The sequence below is a fragment of the Pungitius pungitius genome, chromosome 6 (assembly GCF_949316345.1).
Source record: "Pungitius pungitius chromosome 6, fPunPun2.1, whole genome shotgun sequence".
NCBI classification, from domain to species: domain Eukaryota; kingdom Metazoa; phylum Chordata; class Actinopteri; order Perciformes; family Gasterosteidae; genus Pungitius; species Pungitius pungitius.
Genome location: NC_084905.1, coordinates 19069096 through 19092025, shown reverse-complemented (window position 1 = coordinate 19092025; position 22930 = coordinate 19069096). Strand labels below are relative to the sequence as shown.

The 22930-nt window shown below is 46.3% G+C and overlaps 1 protein-coding gene across 7 annotated transcripts; it reads right to left on the bottom strand.

Annotated features, from left to right (window-relative positions):
- Positions 1–366: 366 nt before the first annotated feature.
- si:ch211-272n13.3 (ankyrin repeat domain-containing protein 26) lies at positions 367–22655 on the bottom strand. Of its 7 annotated transcripts, XM_037452345.2 has the most exons (45): positions 22249–22655; positions 21846–22131; positions 21255–21369; positions 20943–21116; positions 20477–20583; positions 20083–20220; positions 19771–19931; positions 19622–19648; positions 19326–19362; positions 19179–19245; positions 19044–19095; positions 18753–18949; positions 16227–16377; positions 15704–15765; positions 15530–15629; positions 15160–15264; positions 14670–14734; positions 14514–14583; positions 14377–14421; positions 13739–13987; positions 13484–13585; positions 13346–13401; positions 11786–12673; positions 10550–10719; positions 9991–10206; positions 9494–9524; positions 9254–9395; positions 8864–9077; positions 8563–8746; positions 8245–8391; positions 7575–8037; positions 6962–7467; positions 6673–6825; positions 6334–6509; positions 6108–6201; positions 5918–5944; positions 5538–5615; positions 4674–4808; positions 4448–4560; positions 3836–3983; positions 3453–3743; positions 3033–3268; positions 2696–2936; positions 1336–1381; positions 367–1232 (listed from the first exon to the last, which is right to left on the bottom strand). In XM_037452345.2, the coding sequence occupies exons 2-45, from the start codon at positions 22043–22045 to the stop codon at positions 1102–1104; spliced, it is 7110 nt and encodes a 2369-aa protein (XP_037308242.2). In that variant the 5' UTR covers positions 22046–22131; positions 22249–22655; the 3' UTR covers positions 367–1101. The 7 variants fall into 7 exon arrangements, 6 of the variants coding, with proteins under 6 accessions (XP_037308242.2, XP_037308237.2, XP_037308238.2 ...); XR_005114320.2 differs by lacking the exons at positions 18753–18949; positions 19044–19095; positions 19179–19245; ... (7 more) ...; positions 21846–22131; positions 22249–22655 and adding exons at positions 2290–2347; positions 16535–18173 and having other exon boundaries at positions 1158–1232; XM_037452340.2 differs by lacking the exons at positions 18753–18949; positions 19044–19095; positions 19179–19245; ... (7 more) ...; positions 21846–22131; positions 22249–22655 and adding an exon at positions 16535–18172 and having other exon boundaries at positions 15166–15264.
- Between the last annotated feature and the right edge of the window lie 275 nt (positions 22656–22930).

Genomic DNA, 22930 nt, shown 5'->3' with positions numbered 1-22930 from the left:
ATAACCATTCAGTCACATCCTTCAAATCTATCAGAAGGCTGAACAGGTGCAAGCGGCCGGCTTAAAACGGGGAGACCACGTGGAACGTACTTCATGGTTTAGTTCATGTACTATTATGTAGAAGTAGCATCTGAAAGAGTACATTTCTGGTAACATAACACAAATGTTGTATATAAATGTACATTTCTATCCAATGTCAATATTAAAAGTTTTTTTTTTTTCCCACACTGGACATTTTTCCTTTTGATTCACTTTTGTTTTGTTTCACCCATATTTTTGACATTTTAAAACCCTACCTCACACTAAATTATGGATTCACGGAGAGCCGACTCAAATCACTCCAGACATCAATAGCTCACGCAAAAACAGGTTTTTTCATCTTTATTTGCCATTTTAGAGTCTTCTGTAATGTACAGGTGTCGTAAATGTTTTCCTCTATGTAATCTATTACAGTATTTATATAAAGAGAAGCGTGTTTCACTTTTGGTGGCCCTAAAAAGCAAGCAAACCAAGAGTTGAAATGACAGTTGTATAGATGTCGTCACCCTGTTTCAATAGCCAGAGAGTATTCCAGCTCGTCTTATTCAAGTATTTCATGTTCATAAAAAACAAAAATAACGAATAAATAAAATAACAAACACAACACTCCACTGAGTCTATTGCACCATTTGATGGCACGTACCAGATGTAATATCTTGGCAAAGTGATTAATGATCTATACATCAAATACTTAAAAATTCAAATTCAGCTACAGCAACATCCACAAATAAAAATTCAAACCAATACGTTGTCCAAATAAAAACAAAACTTACAGATTTAATGGAATTAGCCAGATAGAAGAAATACTTTTGGAGGTCTTTGCTAATTGTACATGTCAACCTATATATATAAAAATACATATAGATGTATACATAATGTAGGTATACATATGAGTGACTCGCGCCCTTTGCTCCTGAGTGGTTAAGTGCAGTGTGCATTATAAAAGATAAAAGAAGGGAGAGTAAACACGCCTGACGCTCCGTGTCATTTCACTGGCCAATAGTTGCACCTTTTAGTTGCAGAAACATAACCGTCGCCGACGAGCCGCCCGGGGAGCCGTCTTCAGATCATACGGTTCTTCTTTAGTACCTCCAAGTACTGCTGCGTGGCCCTGCTGGCGGGGTCCAGCTCCCCCCTGGAGGACGAGCCCACGGGGGACAGACGGGCCGAACTCAGGTCCAGCTCCGCTGCGCCTGGCGACCAGAGAGGAGCGAAAGTTACCGACGCCGAGCTGCGGCTGAGAGTCTCATTCACGCTGAAGGTGTCGAGACGTTTCAAAAGATCTCGTTGACTCACCGCTGTTCAGTTCTTTTGAAATGTTTCTGTCCAACTCACTCTGCAGCTGGATAAAAGGAACAGATGTTTTGGTGGAAAATAGCAGCCGATATTAACTGAAAAGACATTATGTATATATATATATATATATATAAATATCTAAAAAAGAAACAGGGATAGTTCATCACCAAAAGCAGTAACATGGTGAATGGATGGTGGAGAAAAAAAGACACGGCAAGGAATTCCGGAGAATTTATGACATGCCAAACATGCAAGCTGTGCTTCAGTGGAGAGATGTTGCCTTCACATCTATCTGCTATCTGAGAAACCTGGGTCAATATAGTCAACCAATGACCCAAAATGATGCAAAAAGTTTGACCAAGATGCGTTTTGAGAAATGATCAAAAGGTCCTCGGTGAATGAATCCCACGTGGAACCAAAGAATTTTAAAACCATAAAGCATGTGGTACGGGTTTAATTTGCCTCAACTGTCTATTTGAGGCGTACTCAACCCTGCTTTAGATTAGTCAAATGATCCAAGTACTAATAATTCTTGCCCACATCATCTCCATCGTCCACCAGTCGGCTTCAGAGCATCTAGGAAGTCGAGTCAAAGCGGGTTTGACATTTCATCCCGTGTAGTCACTCACGCAACTAACCGGGCTCCCTGCACATGTCGCAGCTGCAATTCTATCCAACTCTTTTGCAATGAAGCCTTAAAGTCGTCCCGTTTGCTATGCGGCTCACATCTGTTGTCATTTCACTACCAGCTGTGGGGGGGGGGGGCGTTCAGCAGCTAATCCTCCTGAAACAGGAAGCAGGAACAGTCTCTGCAATTATTCCGACTGTTTAAATAAACCGCACGTACGTTTTCAACGTGCAAGACCTGGAACATCATGGTTGGCATAGAAACAGAGCTAAAGATGTGAAGAGAACAGCAGCCAATCAGACACTGGGCTAAACACATCTACAAACCTGGTTAAGGGTCTGGCTGAAGAGGAGAGAGATGAGAGACAGACTTTTGAGCTAGCAGCTATAAGAGTGAGAATAGAAGACAGGTTAGAAGGGAAGCCCCACCGCCATGAGAGGTAGAGAGAGGACGAAACATTATGCAGGACGAAGAAAACAAGCGGGGGAAGAAATGACTTCAGACGGGCTTCTCGTAGAAGTCTTCAGCAAACTTTCTTTGAACGACTTCTATCGCTCGGGATTATCTGACGCGTGACTACGTAAAACTGACAATCAGCATGTTTCTGCCACTAACCTTAGTCCGAACAAAAGGGCCTCGGTTACAAAAAAAAAAAAAAAAAACGCCCCCCCCCCGAGGAAGAATTTCCCACCCGCAATCACCACGACGATGTCCGTCCATGCCGGTACCGACCTTGGCTAGGTAATCCACGCGGCTGCTCTGCCCGTCGGTCACAGGGCTGAGGAGGGAGAGTCCCAGGCCGAGGCTCCTGTTGAGGGGCCCCAGTGTGGCCCCGTAGTGCGCCGGTGAACCCAGAGAGCCCAAGTCCAGCGAGGCCCCTCCCAGGCTCCCGTTTGCGATGCTGCCGGTGATCAGAGACCTGCCGCACTCGTTCAGCAGCTTGGAATTGGCTTCTGCGAGCCGACTGTTGGCCCTGCAGAGGGGGGGGGGGTGTCGTCGGTCCGTTACAGGGAGAACGAGAGAGAGAGAGAAACGCGGCGACGGCGTGTGAGGAACGACCCCGGCTCACCTCTCTAGCTTGGCCACCAGGGACTTGCGGAGGCGCAGCTCCTCGGCGTAGAGGTGGCGGAAGCGCTCGACCTCTGCGCGGGTGGAGTCCCTCTGGCTGAGGCTGTCGTGGTGGGTGGTGCGGGCCCGGCCCAGCTCCCCCTCCAGCTCGCGGATCTTGTGCTCCAGCTGGAGGCGCAGGTTGGCCTCGTTGGTCGCTTTGATCTGATCCAGTGCTTCTTGGGACGCTGCCTGGGACTGAGAGACAAACATGTGCCATCAGGTTTAAAACCCTTCACATCATTTATTTAGCAAATGATTTATTATTCTGATTCTAGCCTGTTAATCGTTTAACTCATCATTTATTGAGGGTTCTTTTATATTTATGTTGTGTAATGGGTCCGAGGGATATATTTGCCCTTCACATTAGTCCATAAAATACCTGCAGGAAAACGTTGACCTGCTCCAGTTTCTGTTTTAACTCCTGGCGGGCCCGCTCCTCTGCGTCCTGGCGCACGCGCTCCACCTGGCTCTGCTCCATCTGAGAGGCCTCCATGCGGCGTCTCAGGTCCAGGACCTCCTCCTCCAGCTGCCTCCTGCTCCTCTCCAGTCGCTCGTTGCTGCAGCTCAAGCTCTTCAGGGAGGCCAGCTGGTCCGTGAGGTCGCCGTTGGCCTTCTCCAGCTGGCTGCGGCGGGAGCCCTCCTTCTTCAGCCGCACCTGCAGATCGTCCACCTGGTAGCGGGAGGAAAAGATCAACAGCTAGCAGCAGGATGTTCTTTGGGTTATCCATACCCAAATCGCTGTGGTTTACCACACAAACGGACCTTTTCTTTCATTAGTCCGAAGGCCCCCTCGGCCTGGCCCTGCCGGCCTTGGTCCGTCCGTAGGGCGCCGGTGGGAGAGACGTACTCAGCGCCGCCTGGTTCCTGATCCCGCAACTTCTTCTTCGCAGTCTTCAATAAAGTACGAAACCTACGACACATTCACAAACGCTAGAGTTAAATTTGGAAAAACTAGTAACTATTGCAAACTTATCTTTGCAACCAAAAAATGAAGCGTTGACCGAGACTGAATGTAGGCTTAACTAATGATGTGCAAAGTTTAACCACTATTACAAACTGGTTCATGATTCGCCTACTGATATTATACTACCATATACAAACGGTGAAAAACTGACAATCAGGAACATCAGAGAATGAAACACACAACACTGTAGCAAACTTGTTAGCACACAAAAACACCAGACAAACAAGGATGAGTGGAGTCAGACACAACAACAGACGCACACATGGGGTCACCACAGAAGCCGGGGGGGGAGTTTGCCCCCTACTGGATCTCATAGTAGGACGAGAGGAGGAGGGTGCTGCTGCCGTGGGTGAGGAGGCAGCGTGGAGGAGGAGGAGGAGGAGGAGGAGGAGGAGGAGGCTAGGAGTCACCTGTACATTTCTTTTTGAAGGTCTGCGTTTCTATTCATCTCCTGATCCAGCCGGATGTCCACGGCCTTCTTCTGCTCCGCTATTTTCTTGGCTTTCTTCTTTTCTATTTCCATCTGGAACACAGGCGACAAGCCAACACGTCTTGACACCCAAACCAGGGCCGTGTCTTATCAGGAGGGATGCCTAATGAATCCATCGTGTAAAACACGAGCCTCGCTGTGATCACCTGGGTGCTGAGGTCTCCCTTTTCCTTTTCAAGTTCCGCCAGGCGCAGCCCTAGCTTAGAGCGGCTCTTCAGCTCCTCCTCCCACAGGGCCTGAGAGTCCTGGGCCGTGTGAGACAGCGTGCCTCGCTTCTGCACCTGAGAACGAGGAAGACCCGGGTGAGAAACTGAGGTATCCCACATATGCATATTAATAAAAAATAAAAAAACGTTCACTTGGTTCTTACTTCCCTGAAAGGGTTCGGGGTGCAAATCTTTGGACAACGATACATTGTTTGCTGATATAGAAAATGTCAGTATGATACGATTGTTAGTAGATTCTCTTCAGGGGGTTTTGATCATATGCCCACATGATACAAACATCGACATCTATATCAACAACCAAAATCAACTACAATTCGATTTGAGCCCTTTGTTCAGGGCCGTGTGGGAAGGAGGTGAGCCTGGACAGAAATGGGCAGACTTTCAATGGGAATGTCAAAATAAGGGCTTATCATAAAGATGATATGAATATGAATTTTTCACTGGGCATTCATGATATTTATCCAGATTGATTGACTTTTACTTTCAATAGTTTTCACTTATTATTATAGTCGCAATCAAAACAGTTTTTTGCTTAGGTCTACTATTTGATTTCATTTGAAACAGCACCCTGTAAAAAGGGTAGATCATTAACTAGTTGTGATAATGAGTAGGTAAAAATGTGTGACTGTTCATTTTATCAGCGTCCAAACATCCGTCATTTGGCGCGCTACTCAAATATAAAGGCGGGTTACAGGTGAATTATAGACTAGAAAACCAGATGAAAGTAAAACATCAAAATCGAGGCTGAAGACTTTTAGTGAGGAAACAAAATATGCCACCGACCTCACGAGTGAGTTGGTCCTCCAAATTCATCTTACTGCTTTGGAGGTTTGAAACCAAGTCTTCCAAATGACCTCTGACCTACAGCAATAAGACAAGTATTTAAACATCGCTTAACACAATTAGTTTTTTTGTTTGTCATCATTTTGGAAAGCTGAGAAGACACTAAAGGAAGTAACATGTATCATGCAGCTTGAGACGAAAAGGAGTGAAAGGTCCCACATACCAAGACCAGGACAAAGATTGACATTTAATTTGTGGTCTAGCAGCTTGTGCAAAAAGCCCGCAAGGCCCAAGTGCATTTCCTCTTAATTTCGGGTGATTTATATGGTGAAACAGAGGTACCCACACAGAGAAACTAAGCCTACGTCTACAATACCAACCCCTCCTCCAGGTGCACAGTCAGACAGCTGGAAAAAGATCGAATGCCTTAAAATGACTTTACCACGTAAAGTCAGCGATTTCATGTCACAACAGATTTCTCCGCGCATCACAATCCTTTTACATGGTATTTGTAATAAGCAGATATTGTCGCCACAGAGAACCTAATTGGATTAAGTTGACAACACTCACCATTGCAAACTCCTGAGCCCCTTTCTGAAGCGTCTCAATTTTGTTGGACTGTTGCTTGGCAGCAGCTTCCAGCCTGGCGTTCTCTATCTCCAGCCTGATTTCACATCAAAGATACTCACACCCTGAACAATGCTACACTCATGCACCACAACACATTGCAGGGAATATATAAGGTGATCCAACTGTAATCCAAAGTGCATGGTGCACATAATGTGTTGTTTCATACTGTTGCATGGCCTCCTCCAGCTGTCGGATGGTGATCTCGGAAGCTGCCGAGGCAGACAGCGCCGCCTGGTGTCTCTGAGCAGCACTGGCGAGTTCCTTCTCTTTCTCATCCAGAACGTTCTTCAGACAGTTGATACGTTTCTCGGCTTGCACATACTGGTCTTCGCTTTCCTCTAGCTACATGATAGAGACAAAGCATCCACCTCATCAGCATCGCTTACAGAGGATTTACCTTCAGAAATAAGGGACCATCCTAATTGTTTGTATCCTTAACACAGCTGGCGTCACTGGGGCGGTGAGAATGCGCTGACCAATAGTGTCAGCAGCTCCCTCCTCTTACCTTTCCTTTGACCCTGTCCAAGTCTTTAAAGAGACGGGCCTTCTCCTCCTCCAGGTCGTTGCGGTAGCGCGTGTTGACCTCCAGGGAAGCCTCACTCATTGACAGCTTCTTGAGTGAGTCAGCCAGCTCCTGCTGCAGCTGCCTCTGACTAGTCTGCGCTCAGACACATTGCAAAGAAATCATTGATTAGATTTTAAGAAAAGGGAGATCCCTAACTGGCATGTGGGCTAAAACTGGGTCTGGGAGAAGACGTCAGGTAACCCCTCTTACACCAGAGTCCTCCTCTCACCTCCCTTTCGTTCTTCTCCTGCTCCAATTTGTAGATTTGATCTCGGAGATCGGCGGCCTTGCCGGCGAGCTCCTTGCTCCTCTCCTCCACTAGTTGTACTCGCTCTTCGCTGTCCGAGCGCAGCTGGGACAGGATGTCGCTGAAGCGCTCCTGGGCGTCCGCCACGGCGCGCTCTTTTGCGGCGCCTTTGTTCTGGGCCTCCTCCAGCTGCTGGCGCAGCAGCATGCCCTCGCTCTGGGTCTGGGCCAGGCGCTCCTGCGCGGCCTCCTGGCGCGCTCCGACGCGGCCGATCTGCTCCCTCTCGGCCTGGAGGGCCGACTCCAGCTCCTTGACGCGCGCGGCCGCCTGGTCCTTCTCCCGCTGCACGACCTCCAGCAGGAGGCTTTTCTCCGTCAGCTGCAGGGTGGCCCGATGAACCTCGTTCTCCATGCTGTTGGCGCCAGACTCCGCCGTGGCCAGCTTCTGGGACAAGCTGGCGATCGCCTCGCGTTGACTGGCTGCTTCACCTGTCCGACAAAAAAAGGGCGGGGTCCCGGATAAGCCAAAAAAAAAAGATTGCAGGACATTTTACAATTCAGCTTGGGGATGTCCATCCATTCCTGCCACTACCGACCTGTGATTCTGTCTTTAAAGCGCTGGTGTTCCTCCCTCTCCCGGAGCAGAGCCCTCTCCAGGTCCGTGTGAGCGGCCATGGAGAGCTCCGCCTGCTTCACGGCTCCGGCCAGGCGGATTCGAGCGGACTCCGCCTCAGAATCCAGGGTTTCGCGGGTCTGCCGCTCACTTTCCAGACGGGATGTTGCCACGGCTAACTCCGACTTCAGGGCGGTCACCTGGTTGTTGCAGTTGAAGACCGTTTGGGTCAGGGCTTCACTGTTGAGTTTGAGATCTCGCCGAGCATCCTCCAGCTGCTCCCGGAGGGCCTCGTTCTCGTCGGAAAGGTGGCTCTCTTTGAGGCCGCTGTTGGCACGGAGACGCTCGTGGTCACTTCTCAGGATGGTCAGCTGGTCCTGCAAGTTAACACTCTGCTGCATCAGCTCTCGCTCCCTGTCGCTGGCTTCAGTGAGCTGGGACAAGGCCTGTGAACAACAACAGTAAATCATAATAAATAAACAATATATTCCCAAAATGTTATAAATCAGCAGCCCCAAACTATAATACTGTTCCTTAACATTTTCAAAACCAAACAGGCACAAAATGTGTTAAAGTTACAGCCGCTTATAACCTAACATTGAAGGGATAAACAATAAACGTAACTAAATGGAGCCATGCCGCCAGGTGATTACCTCATTGCTTTTGCTTATGTTCCTCTTGTTGTCCTCCTCTATCTCCTGCTGCTTTCGAAGATGGCTGCTGAGCAGATTCTCCTGCAGCGTGCGAGCACTGCGCTCGTGAGCCAGCAGTCGCTGGGTCTCGCTGTGGTCCTCTTCGAGCTGGGGGGGGAGGGGGGGGGGATTTAAACCACGAGTGTCACCAACAACAAACCACAACTGGACGAGCTACAGACTGATGCAGATCTTCTACGGCATCTCAACACCATACAAGAAAAATAATGACAATTACAAGGTTTAAAGTTGTATAAACTGATGACTGAGTGCGTTTACCTGTTTCATGTTGTTCACCAGAGTTCTCATCTCCAGCTGCAGATTCCTGAGGGAGAGCTCCACCTTCTGCCTCTCCTGCACCTCCAACTGCTGCTGCTCCTCCATCCTCCTCAGCTTATCTCTGGTTGTGTTGTACATCATGGTGGCGTTTCGCCGGTTTTCCACCTCCTGTTTCAGCTGGAATCTATACCAAGTTTTGCACAGAGGAATCCCATAAGATGCAGCAAGATGGGCATGAACATGCGAGGAGAGCGCAGGACCCCCCCGCGAAGAAGCCGGCTGGAGAGGAAGTGGTTCTCACTTGAGGTTTGTGACTTCCGTCTGCAGCTCCAGCTGGTTGCGCTCCAAGGCAGATTTCAAATCTTTAAGTTCCTCCAGGGATCTCTTCAACTCAGCCCTCTCCATCTCCAGCTGGCTCACCTTGTCCGACAGGTACCCGTGGCGACTCCTCGCCTTTTGGATGCAGCGCTCATATTCGTGGAAAATGTTCTGCAGCTTCACCATGCTTCTGGAGTCTGTGAGGAATAACAATGGCAAATCTTACCACTTAAAGAGCATAGATCATCTTCCTTTGAAAAGGTGAATCATCTGCACGTTTACTGGTATTTTGCAAATAAGAACTGAGCAGGTTACAAAAGTAACAATGACTCATTATTACATAAATTAGAATTTGTATTGGCTGAATCAGTACCCAAAGTGGCCGAGTCCAGCGTCTGAATGAGGACGGATGCGTGGCGATAGCCTGAAGTGGGAGAGTCCACGTCATCTGTAGCTGTGTCGGATGACTGAGTGAGTTCATCAAAGTCTTCAGCCATCCCGACCTCCTCCGGGTCCTGAATATATGGGACCACAGTGTGGGCGGGGAGTTATAATATTTATTATGCTGTGTCTTATTCTGTACTCTAAGTAACAGGCAGATATTGTGCTTCACCTCAATTTTCGATTTTCTGCCGGTTGGAACCCTGATTTTTAAAAAAGCAAAGAAGAAATAAAGGTGTTAGTTGGGAAACTGTGCATGTTGTCAAGATGTGAGCGCTTTATTGTTAGAAGTGTAATGGTATAATGCAGTATACTAGAGATTGTTTTTAAAAATCAGAGGTTAGTCATGCAACTTTGAATAAATGCATCTGACTGATCACCCACCACCAGTATTGTAACAGTTTGTTTGGACTGAATGCAAAGCAAATTCCATTATTCATCTGTTTATTTCCCAAATACACAAACACCATCTTAACTTACCAACGACTCCAGTAGTCTCTTTCCTTTCTCTTTTCTTTTGTGTGTTCATTAAGTGAAACAAATGATGCCTCCTGGGACTGTTCACCTCTAACCCTTTGTCCAGTCTAATTAGCTTTGCGCTCAGTCTGAACACACTGTGTACGTGTTAGTGACAGAGGGGGGGGGGGGGAAAGCATACTGCATATGTACCTTCCTTCATCGTCCGACAATTCACTCAAAGTGCTATCATCAAACACCGACAGGGGATCTCCATTGACATGAGCGCTGGTCAGAGGGGCTCTGCTGCGCTGGGCGCCTCTGACCAGCTGTGGCTGTAAGGTCTCCTCTACAGCTCGTCCCTCCTGCCTGCTGCTATTGTAGGTCTGCTGTGGTGGGAGGTGCATTAGCACCGGTGCCCCGTTGGTGCTATGGAGAGCAATAAACCCCATGGTCAATACGTTGGGACATATATATATATATATACGCTTTGGGGCCTGAAGAGAGTCTTTAAGTTGAATTAAACAGACAAAGTTTAGTCAGCTCCATTTGTTGCATATGTTACAAAAAAAGTGTAGGAAAATCTAAAAAGTGGCTCATAACAATGTATTTAGAGACTTAGACACACACACACACCAAAAGGAAGATGGAAAGTCTTTTCCTGTAATTTAGGAGCGCGGATGTGTTGTTCGGACATTGTAAGGGCAACATTTCAGATCTGTAATGTTAACCGACGGGGCCTAAAGACGCACAACGTGAAAACAAAGCCCACCTCTTGGCGCCCTGCTGCTCCTGGTGAGTCGCTCCAGCTCGACTCGACAGAGATCCCGACCTGCTCTCGGGTTTCTCGGGGTCGGCTGCTTCCAACGCCATTCCACCAGTGTCACAGGAGGTTGTGGATTTGTTGAGCTCCGATGCGGTCTCTCTCTTCTCCTTGGCAGCCTGAAATGACAAGGGTAAATATTTCATAACTGGACCTGAGAAATCCTTCATCAACGAACTCGGTCGTGGCCAGCCTTTGAAGATGCGTTTTGGAGCAGAGGACTTGTACTCTTGTCATACATCATTTAGTGTTACCCCTCCCATCGGAGACATAACACCTGAGTGTGGTCACACTGTGACTTGGTCATTTCGGATAATTACAAGAATGCACAATGGAAAACATCAACTGAGAAAGAATCTCATCTTTACTGATATGAGTGGTAAACATCCAACAACAGTTCTTTGCTAATCCAAAATGAGCACAAATACCGTTTGCCTTTTGTCTTTACGTACTTCCTCCAGTCTTTAATTATGTTTGCCTTTTGGCATCAACACCTCATTGTTAATTGCATAGATTAGTTGTTTGTTTTCTCTGTGAATGAAAATGCCAAACAAAGCACAAAAATGACATTTCCTTTAATGGTTTCTTTCCACGCAAAAACCACAAAACACTCAACAAAAGGCTGGCCCAAAAAAGATGAATCCTCTTGGTGTATAAAGACTCATTTGAGAAATACTTGCTGTTACTATGTCAAATCACCATTTATCACAAGAGCACTTCTTTTATGGGAAAAGAAGGCGTTTATTTGCACAATCTTTACACCACGTAACCAAAAGAGTGATTTCACACAACAGAACTTAAGGCACATGCGAGGACCATGCATGATGGAGGACAAGTCACCACTAAAGCACACACAAGAGAACGTTTTGGAATTCACTCAGTACCAAAAGTTACTGCGACGCAGCGGAAATGACCTTCAACAAACGGCACTTCTACTACAAAAAAAATGCAACGACAACATGCAAAAATGAACCCAAAGAAAATAAAAAAAAATAAAGACAAGAAAACTGAACAACATTAACGGAAAGAAATAAGATGACGTCATGAGGTATGGCTGGTTCAAGCTCTTAAAACAACAGATGAAAAGAAATGAAAACTAAAACACAGACGCAGATGTAGAGAAAGTGAGGCGATCAAGAAGGGACAATGGGGGGGGGGGGGGGGGGGGGGGCGGCCGTCCTCTACCTCTTTCCCCGCTTGGGCCTTTCCTTTCTCCAGATCCAGGAAGACATTCTTCAGGATCCCTACCTCACGTTTACGTCTTTCCACGTTTGCCTCCAGCCCTTCATCAGAACGCCTGCCCAGTGAGGGGGGGCCAGACTTGGCAACTTCCGCCTCATCTCGTTCAACGGCGACGTCCCTCGAGATCGGATCCAGATGTGGCTCCTGGAACGGCCCGAGGTCAATATCCGTCAGGGGCGCGCAGCGGCCGTGAGTGGAAGCCACGTGAGCGCCATCGTTGGGGCGGCCTCCCCGTGCCGCGTGGAGTAGTGGTGCAGGAGACCTGCCCTCCTGTGCAGCAGCAGCATCATCATCATCAGCGAGGAGATCTGGCTCTCGACACACGTCGCCCTCGGTGGACGGGGGCTCGGCGGGCGGCGTCTCGTCCTCGCACGCGGAGCCGTCGGGGGACTCGGCCGCGGGGTCTTCCGGTCCAGACTCCCTCTGCTCAGGGATGGGGAGCAGGACGGTGCTCCTGGCTCTGGCCAAGGGGCGCACGATGACCTCCCCGTCGCCCTCATCGCCGCTCGACTCTTCTTCCGCAGAGGTGGATTGGGCCCGTTCTTCTTCTTCTTCTTCATCATCGACGTCACCAGCAGAGCTTCTGGATTTAAGCAGTTCCCCGAACTTCTCTTTCAGTTCCCCGGCAACGTGCTTGAAGGTGGACTTGACCTCTCTTTTCTCCACCTCTACCCAGAGCTTCTCGTAACGATTCTCCCATGGGACGATATCCCCCTCTTTGTTTCTTTCTTCGGGGCTGCGTTGAGCTCTAAAGTGCGCATCCCTTTCCCTACCGCTTCGACATGCATCATTCAGATCTAACTCACGAGTATCTATTGCATCATCTATCTCCTGGGATGGCGTGGGTGGACAAGGAAAAAAAGACAAAACAGAGAAGACAAAAATGCAAAAAAAAAAAAAAAAAAAGTTTGGACTCAATACTAAAATACATATATGACTTACTGACATAAAGTAAGACAATATTAAAATAAATAGGAATTAATTCAAACATCACAGTCTCAGATCCTTCTTTTGAGGTTACAAAACTACATTCTAATTATAGAAAAAGACGACATTCACAAGAATGTTTTTTGGGAAATGTAACAACTTGTCAAACAGAACATTTGATTTTGTCACATTAAAGAATTCTTTTTTTTTTATCTGAATAAATTGTCAAAGACCATAAACAACAGATGTGGTTGTCATGCGTTAAGAATATAAAGCTTCGTCCAACAATGGCAAATATTTAAATGTTTTACCATTTCCCCTGGCAATATTTGGGATGATCAAGTTAGTTACTCACAATTACCAATAACTAAAAAACATCTTATCGAGAAGTGGGAAGGGGAAACGCAGGCTTTGAGGACCCTTAAAGCCTTGAAAAGCAATGTGGGTCGGTTCTTTTTAATACAACCATACTTTTAAATAGGCACATATTTACCATTAGATGTGACTTTATCATGAAAGAATGAATGGTACATGTTTAAAATAAGGATCGTGGTAAGAAAGGTGAGTATTTCTCACCTTTTGCAACTCTACTCTTTTACTGTCTTTGGCCATCGGTGATCGCTGAGGGGAACCTGAGGAGACAGATCGGTCTTTATCTACAGCGCATTGCATGTGCACACAAACATCTGCCGGCCTACTCAAGGTGAGACTCACCTGGTGGGACCACTGTCTGAAACTCAGCTAGATTTCGCAATTGATTGTCAATTTTGTCTGAGTTGCAAGAAGACACGACATTGTCTTGCTCCCAATCGGATTCTGAATGAGAGAGAGAATAAAAAGAAGGAGAGGAAAAAAAAACGTGAAGGCCTGAGACAGAAATATTCCTTTATAAACGCTTTTAAAAATGGGCCATCTGTAAATAACTTGGGGGAAATGTGTTTAAAGCGATTTTGTGCCAATGTGCCTTACCTCCTTCACTTTCTGCTTTCTGAAGGCCCATCTTCCTTGCTCGAGGCTGGGGCTGGGGGCCGGGCTGCTGGGGCGTGCTGGGCATCGCTTTGTTGGAGTAGATGCTCCTCTGCGGGGTCAAGGGTGCTGCCGGAGCAGTGTCCTCATCCTGCTCTTTGACAGACGGATAGATGCATTCTGGGAACTCCTCTCTGCTCCTCGGCAGGGTTCTCCTACTGGCCGTGCTGGCAGAGTCCCAGTCTGATGCATCTGTGCCATTGACACAAGAAGTTGAGGCTCGATGGAAAAAAAAAACTGATGTCGATGTTGCTGAGGGTAGGAGGTCTGTTAACACCCAACATTGGAAAACGCTATCACACTCCATCAAACTGAGTCCTCAGACTTGGAACTACAGCTACCAGAAGATCTAATCTGCTAGTTCATGTTTACTCACCTGCTTTTTTAACTTCCAAAAGATCAATGACAGAAAAACACAAAGGGTAGTTACGCCAGTGTTGCATTCAGATAGACGTTATTTAACAAAATCATTTAAAAAAAAATATTTGAGAGTGAAGTGTTCATAACGTGGCGCAGTGGGATTAGATGATCAAATATAACAATATCCCTTTTGAAAAAAGGTGATTGTCAGTTCGTCTTACCTTCAAGATCATCAACATTACCGAGACCCAGCTCTTCCATTAAGTCTGTCAAAGTGACACAAAGCACCAGTTCAACACAAACAGCTCTCACATTTCCGATCGCCAGGAAACACAACGCTCCACGTGGTGCCACGTACCCGTCTTTCGTTCTCCATCCCCTTCAAGTTTGTTCAGAACACGGAGGGTTTCCCATTTAGTCTTCTCGGTCTGGTGAGACAGCAAGGACGTTGCTATTTGAGTCCCACAGGTCACAGTTTATGTGACTTTGTGCGGCATTTCGTTGTTGAACCTACCTCTTTCTGGGTGGTAACATCTTCCTCAACACGTTGAGCTTTATTACCACCATTACTGATCTCAACTGCAAGAGACAAGACGAGTCCGTCATGTTAGACACAGAATGTACTTTTGTGAGAAAAAAAAAACATTCCAATGAAGCCGGGTGGGTTTGATCGAACATTGTGGAAAGCATTCCCATGCAAATGAGCTCATGGTTAAATAGCGTGAAGATATGATATTTGTGAAGGCGTGAGACGAGCATTGGTAATTCCTCGCTTGCTGGACAAAAATTCAGCATTGTGAAACATGATGGCTCATATAAAAAGAGCAAAACCTGCTGAGACCAAGCAACTCAAGAGGTTTTTTTTGGGGGGGGTGGGGGTTGGGTAAAAAAAGGGGGTCAAGCAGGGTGGAGTAGTGTATTCTGCATGCATTCTCTAATAGGTATCATGGGGTGATGGTCAGGCTTCTGGTATGGTTAGCATGCTCCTCCTCAGGTATTCGTACCCTCACACTGGCTGCCTCTTGGCCTGCCTACACTCCTCCGAGGTTCTAGAACCGCCATCCCATTGCCTCTTTCCCCTCTTAAAAAAGAGGGAATATAAAACAAGTCTACAAGAGAAATTAACATATTGTTGGAAAGGATATTTTTGATTGATGGGAGTTAGATTGCATTGCACATTCTTTACCGTACTTCAACTGAAAAGAAGAAAACGTGAACCCTTACCTGCAGACAAATAGAATTCATGCATACAAAAGCGTGTTTTTTCGATGACTACAATCAAATATAAGGCTGCACTGTTTCTGCAGCATGAAATGGTAGCTAGAATGGTTTAAGTGCTTTGAAAGCCAAAAAAGGTAAATGAAATCAACCTACTTTCTTTGCTCTTTGCGTTGCCAGTGGCCATCTGTTCTTGATCCCGAGTGTCCATGCTTTGTTTCTGTGCACGTGGCATATCAGGGTTTTCAGAGTGAGACTGAAAGAGAAAAATCGCCCAGTGAGAATCTGTATGCTAAACATCTGATGATCCGAAATATGTCTTTATTGTACCTCAGAGTCCCAAGAGTCCTGCTCCTCCTCTTCCTTCTCCAGACCCAGCTCAGACAGGAAATCTATTTCAACAAGTGTAGATTTACTGCAATGATTCTACTGAAAAACGGTTTAAATTTGTGTCGCTACAATTTAAATCAAAACAATTCTCGATGCATCCCCAATGCTTGACCAATGGAAATGTGTCAGGAAAAACGTAATTACTGAAAGTAATAGTGATAGATCTTAACACATGGGGAAAACATCCTATTTTTTAATGTTATAAGTTTATAATTGTCAACGTTTTAAGCGGGACTGAAATAATCCCTAAACAAACAAAATCTTAAATCAATGAATCAGCCTTTTCAATGATATCGATAGATATGTTATACATTAAAATGACAGTGTAAATGAATGCAAATTAAACACTACAAATTTAGATTTTTCTAAACAATTTGATTTAATTTGATGACATCTATCTCATTTCTTCCTTTGTATACGAGTACATGTTCAAAACAGCTATCTTAAATGATTTGCTCCTGACCTCGTTTCTTATCTGTGGAGGTTTCTTCCTCCGGAACAGGTGCAGTGGTGGGAAGGAAATCTCCACTCTCTCCAGGTTCATCTATTTCATCTGAGATGTATTCTTCCCCCAGGTCACCATCACCCTCCTCCTCATCTTCACTGGAATATTTCTGTGTAAAAAAATAAGAAGAAGAGCCATGTAGTCACAAGCATGTACTTTAAAACCTGCCTCTACCAGTGTATACGGACAAAAGAGGCCTCTCTAGTGAAGCCAACAGGGGGAAAACACAAACTTACATTTCACTGCTACACCACCCCCTGTTTTACCTGACTGACAGGCTCTTCGCTGTTTCTGAGCTCCTGACTTCTCGTGCCTATGCTCTCTGCCTCATCGGGCGAGTCCAAGTCAACATCGTCAATGTCGGTCTGCGGCAACGCTTCGTCGGAGCAGGCGCTCCCGTCCGAAGCGTGGAGCTGGCGGGCAGTGAAACCGTCTTTGGGGGCGGGGCTCGACGGAGCGTTTCCCCTCGCTGCTTCTTCTTCGATGTCATCTGGCGAGAGCCTCGGCTGGGGATCGACGGCACACTCGTTTTCGAGAAGAACATAAGCCGTCAGTCTGGCCTCGTCGTCTCCGTGGCCGTTGGGCACCTTGACCGTGGCGCTGGCAAAGTCGTACTGCAGCTTCTGGTCCAGGCTGTCGGAGTCCTCGCTTGTCTCATCGTCTTTCTCGACGCCCGCCAGCATTTCCTCTTCCAGCGCGTCACCCTCTGGATGCTCATCGTCTCCATCCTCCACAGATGGGGGACCCTTTTCGCTGTCTTCTTCTTCTTCTTCCTCCGATTTAGCGTCCATGGCGCTCCTCGGCCTCGACTGCCCTGGCTCATCACTGTCATCTTTCTCGTCCCAACTATCATCGTGGCCCTCCTCCTTCTCTGAGAAGAGTTTTCCGTCCGTTTGTGATGGCCGTCCGTTCGAACCCGCGTCACCGTCCTCTTGTGTTTGGCCTCTGGTTGTCTTTTCATCCTCGGCTCCTGGTGACACCGCGTGGGAGCGGCCATTTAACTCTGCTTGTTCCCGAGTGCCACATTGCAGCTCCGCAGTCTGCTTGGCAGTTGTGATATTTGTTTCAGAAAGCGGTGACAGCAAATTACTTTTAGTAAAGGAGCCATTGTTCTGGTCATTATCTTCAGAAGAAGAATCCCACTCTGATCTATCTGCTGTTGCTTTTGCTGGCCTGTTTTTGGACAGAGGATTGCTTGTCGAACATAATTCCAAAGAGGGAAAAGGTTCACCTTTCACAGTCTGAGGTGAGACGCATTTTGGAGATGGTACCACTGGGGATGAAGAATCCCACGAGGTATCCAGGTGGTCTTTGTTTGGTTCAGGTGTTGAGCTTTTCGAATGCATTGTTGCTGCTTCTGGATTTAAATGTGACGATCCAGCATTGTGTTTCTGATGAAGCGTCTCCATGTTTTCCACTTCTTCTTTGGGTAGATCTGTGTCACTGTCCTCTAATGAGGAGCCCCACGAGGACCTGCGTATGTCCCCTTTGAAAGCTTCTTGGTTTGATCCAGCATCAGAAGAGCCTGCTGTATTTTCAACTCCATCCTCAGGACCAACGTTTCTCAGATTTGCTAGCACGGTGTTGCGACCGAGTGCCCCAGTTTGAGTCTCCTCTTCATCGGCGCTGCTTTGCTCACTGCTCCAGGAGTCGTCTGCATCAATTCCCAACTCTTTTTCAAACTCTTCCTCCTCAACTGCAGGAGGGGGACAAGTCTGCAGGTGCTGTTTGGATAATGAGCGGCCTCCTGCTGAAACACGGTCTGATGGCCACGGGCATTCCTTCCCGTGGCTATCATCTTCGTCGGAGAATTTGGATTCTACCCTAATGGCCGACACGACACAATCCTCGTCTACATCTATCGTTGCTGCCATCGCATAACTCGCTGTTCCAGCTGGGCAACTTTCTTTAGCTTCTGTTTGGGCATCCGGGTCATCCTCACCCACAGCATCAGGACTAGTGTCGTGGCTGCGAGGGAGGTCCCTTCCAGGTGGGTTTTGAGCATCAGCATCACTCTCAACAGTCTCAAGGGCAGCGGGTGCAGACGTTTTTTGGGCCTCTTTGAATTGATTGGCGACGGCGTCGACAGAGGCAACGCATTCGTCATTGTCTTCCTCGTCACATTCGTTTTCTTTGGTATTCTCTTCCCCATCCTCCTCTTCACTTTCCTCCTCCTCATCTTCACCCTCCTCCTCGTCGTCGTCTTCATCGTCATCTTCATCCTCCTCTTCTTCTTCTTCATCATCTTCCTCCTCCTCCTCCTCATCATCATCATCATCATCTTCTTCTTCTTCTCCAATTTCCTCCTCGGAGTCCTCAGCTTCTGGGCTTCCCTCTTGAGAGTCTGACCTTGTTTTACTACTTGAAGGCTGCCCCGTGTTTGCGTCTTTCTCTTGAGCGTCTGTGTGTTGCAGGCATTTGGGGGAGGAGTAGAACCAGAGACAGGTGTCATAGAAATGCAAAACGTCAACACAAGTATTTTACCTTTCTGTGGCTGGGAAGAGGGGTAGAGGTCATCTGGGGTGCTTTGGAAAGGAAGTAAATGGGAGAGGGATCTACTGGGGGCTGCACAGCTTTGCTGGATGGTACAGCCTTCGGGAGGGATGGTACTTTCTGGACTCTACTCTCACTCTCTGGCTCAGTTTCGGTACCGCTCAAGGATCTGTCAGGGAGTGCGGAAGCTACAGGGCAGGCAGGGGTTAAAGATCACTTCTAAAGAACACAAACTATGGAGGGACAATAACAAGTGAGTAAGGTCAAAAAATGTCTCAGTACCTTTTCCCCTTTTGGATGCAATCATTTTCCTTAGGTTTACCTTCTGTGGATTCTGAAAGACAGCATATGAGATAAAGGCAAAAAGCTACATTTTGGGAAAAGAAAGCTGCAAAAAAAAAAAAAAATATCACCAACCTTTTCGATTAAAATCGATCCATCATCTTCTGATGAAGGCCAATCATCTGCAGCATTTTTTGAAACCCTGAGATGGAAGGAACAACCCTTTGAGCCGGGTGTCGTACTGAAGTTGTGAATTACACATCACAATAAAACTATGCTTACCGACTTAGTGACTCCGACTGAGAATTGTCTTCAAAATCTGAAACAAAGCGGCAAAGTTTATTTTCAGCCTCAGTTGAATCAATTTTTTAAAAGTACAAGTCATCGTTCAATATTAAACTGTTGATAAATTGATGTTTTGCAGAAAACGTACAATGCACAAAGCGCTACGATCTAAGCAGCATAAATAAGTGCATTTCCTGAAGAGAGGAGTAGGTTAAGTATCCATTTTTTTGTAAACATTCATGATTTTCACTGGCACAAAGACTGATTTTGCTAACATCTTATCAAAGTAATACCTCCCCCTGCATCATTTGTTCCATGCTCTAGATCCAGTCAAGAGGTAATGCATGAGGAATAAATAAAATACAGTCAATAACAAAAAGTCATGATAATATCCTCCCAACACTTTCATCTACTTTTATGTGATGACAACTGATCTCCCTACCATCCTTGTCAGAGGCCGGTCCTCCCAAAGAGAAGCGTGCTTCAACGTCGTGGGAAGGACTTCCCAACATTGTTTTTTTCTTCTTTTTGCCCGGACCTTGATTGGAGAGTGAAGGCCCATCATTCCTTTGGGTGCCGTGCTCAATGATCAGCAGGGAACAACTACATGAGAGTCAAGAAAGTTACATACGAGTGGTCATAAACCTTAAAAAGTAAAACAAGAATAATTTTTTAAAAAGCACCACAGATGTACAAATTTTAGAAGGCATACAGCAGAATGAACACGTGTACAAGGAAAAGATGCAGAGCTTACGGATGATGCCCATTCATCACTGCGTAGTCATCAGCTGACCATCCTTTGGTATCCTTTAGTGTGATATCCGCATCAAACCGCAAGAGCAGCTGCAACATGCCACTATGGCCATTACCAGCAGCATGCATTAATGGGGACCTGCAGGTAAAATCAATAAATTAAGCAACATTCAAATGATATATTGCAGATATGGACTTTTGCTATGAAATGGGAAATGTGAGACTCTGAAAAGGATGTGAGCTCGCGAAGCTTTTGACGCAAAAAATGGGTCGACACACGCAAGCACGCAAGAGAGGGTGAAAAGGCACGCAAAGGGGCGCAAGGGGCTCTTGCGTCTGCGTGTCCTTGCGTTTCTCTGAAAACGCAGAAGCATAAACTAGGCTTTCGTACTGACCTTTGGGCTTGGTCCATAACATTCACATCAGCACCCTCTTTGAGGAGGAACTCAGCCATCTCAAAATGGTCCTCACGCACCGACACAGTCAAGGGTGTGAATCCCTCCTGAAAATTAAATCACAGTCAACAACCTCATTCATTGGACTGGTGTCATCAGAACAGCGATACCCTACCGTAAGCCGATGATCTAATAGCATAGTTACGGAAACATTTCAGATTTAATGTCCGTCTTCATTCACAAGTTACTAAAGCCAACAGACACGCGTCCTTTAACGCATGAGATGTATTTAGAAAATTCCTAAGCACAATACATTTCTCTCACAGCAAACATTAAAACCGTCACACACTGAGACGTCGTCCCCTATTGGCCATATTTTGCATGAGCAATAAAGCCTGTATAGACTAAAGTCAGGTCAGATTTTTTGCCTGAGCTGGGTAAATGTACTGAGGTAGACAAGAATCACCTTATTTTGTGCATTGATGTCTGCTTCGTGCTCCAGCAGGAGGACAGTAGTGGAAATGGATGGTATGTTTGCTGCCAAATGCAGGGCTGTATTGCCATTGATGTCCACGAGGTTGGGATCGGCACGATTCTCAAGCAGAATGGTCACGCAGCGCTCATGTTGGCCCTGCACTGCCTGATATAGAGGACAATGACATGATTGCAGACGCTTGAATGAGGTTTGAAATAACACAATAGGGAAAGCAAAAAAGGCATGATCATCACAAAACAAAATGAATCCCTCTGTGGTGGAGTCTCATCATCAAAGGATTACCTTCATTAAGGCAGATCTATTTTGATTGTCGCATAGGTTAAGCTTAGCTTTGCTCTCGACAAGGAACTGCACCACCTCGGCGTGTCCACTGGCGCAGGCAATGTGGAGTGCAGTTCTGTAACAGTAGAGGAGAGTTTTTCATGAGCAAGGATTATTATTCTTCAATTGACCCTTGTTTTTAGAGGGTTTTTTTCCATCCTTGGTCTTACTGTCTGTATTGAATGTAATCAACTTATTGTTTCCATTCGGTAAATTGCCTCTTTAGGTACGCTGCTCAGCTACTTCTGACACACACACTAAATGCAAACGGTAATTAGATCCTACCTTGAAACATAAGTAGAAAAGAAACAATGGGGTGTCAAGTAGATTTTACTTGGTGCTTTAAACAGCTGGGAGGTTTTTAAGCTCAAAAGTAAAAATACTGGATATCGTTTTACCACAACCCAACTTAACAAAAATAATACTATACTACAATAAATGATATACCCTGAAACTGGGAAAACGCTCCAAAATAATGTGTTAAAGGAGATATAGACAGATTGGATCATACACTGTCAAGGATGTGACAACAAGTGCTTTAAACCCACTTACCGATTCTCCTTGTCAAGTTGGTTGACATCATTCTTTTTAGCGAGCTGCTTCAACTTTGACAAATCACCCACGAGAGCAGCCTTGTGAACCTTCCCGAGGTCCTTTTCCTTAAGTTCATAGCCAACAGAAAGCCCACTCCTATTGTCAGGAGAACTGGGCGGGTGTTTCTTTTTCTTGGCGAAGTTGAGTATCTTCTTCATTGTAGCGGACAGAACATCACTTTCGCACCGTCACCACCTGCCACTGGTCAGGTGCTGGATGATCACCACAGGCGTCTCTCCCATCCCTGGAATTAAGACGTCCAAAGCGGATTAGAAGCCTATAAAAACCTTCTTCATATAAGACATAGCGTTGATGTCACCAAAAACACTGCTCCTCGCACTGAAGTATTTCGCGACATTACCTCGTTTAATCGCGTAGAGATCTTCCGCGTGTCACAAAACGCTGAGTATCTAATTACTTTAACGGAAGTAAAAAAAAAACAGGCTAACGAGCGCGATTCAGCAACTTAACAAGGCTAACGTTAACTAGAGGTAAGCTAACAGTTACGTGTACCCTCAGTCGTTGGAGAAAACCTCAAGCCAGGACGACGTCCGCGTTAATTAGCATCAAAGCATTTACAGCGTTTCCTTAGCACGGTTTTGATGAGATAACGATGCCCCGAGCCGAATATGTGCAGATAAGCTAACGTTGTTTACATGAACGTCAGCTGGCGTTTTATCTTGTGGCTTGTTACCATGGTAACTGAGTGCATAAATGGTATGCTAACGTAATGTAATGTTACTGGTTATCTAACGTTAATCCGTTACTGTTGACAATTCTGTAAACTCGGTTACTAGTTCGATTAGCGCGTCATTTCTATCGTAAATAAAGATTTTTTTTTTAATTTACAGTCAGTTTGATAACTAATTACGTTTAATATCTGGATTATGTGTTGCCTAGCAACCTGGCCTGAGTTGGCTCCGAGCTGCACCTCCCACGTCGTCACTTTACAAATGAAGCCAACCGCCACATTTAAACGGGATTGGTAGCAGAGACCAGCACACCGGGCCACTCGCTACTTGATCGAAATCTAAATTGCAGTT

Bases quoted from the DNA above. Each gene is read 5' to 3' on its own strand.
- si:ch211-272n13.3 (XM_037452340.2), bottom strand. From the start codon at position 18,142: ATGGCAGCAACGATAGATGTAGACGAGGATTGTGTCGTGTCGGCCATT. The intron at 8,747-8,863 runs GTGAGAACCACT...AACTTGGTATAG, and splicing joins ACGGAAGTCACAAACCTCAA to ATTCCAGCTGAAACAGGAGG. The intron at 6,826-6,961 runs GTGAGAGGAGGA...GTCTGAGCGCAG, and splicing joins AGGAGAAGAACGAAAGGGAG to ACTAGTCAGAGGCAGCTGCA.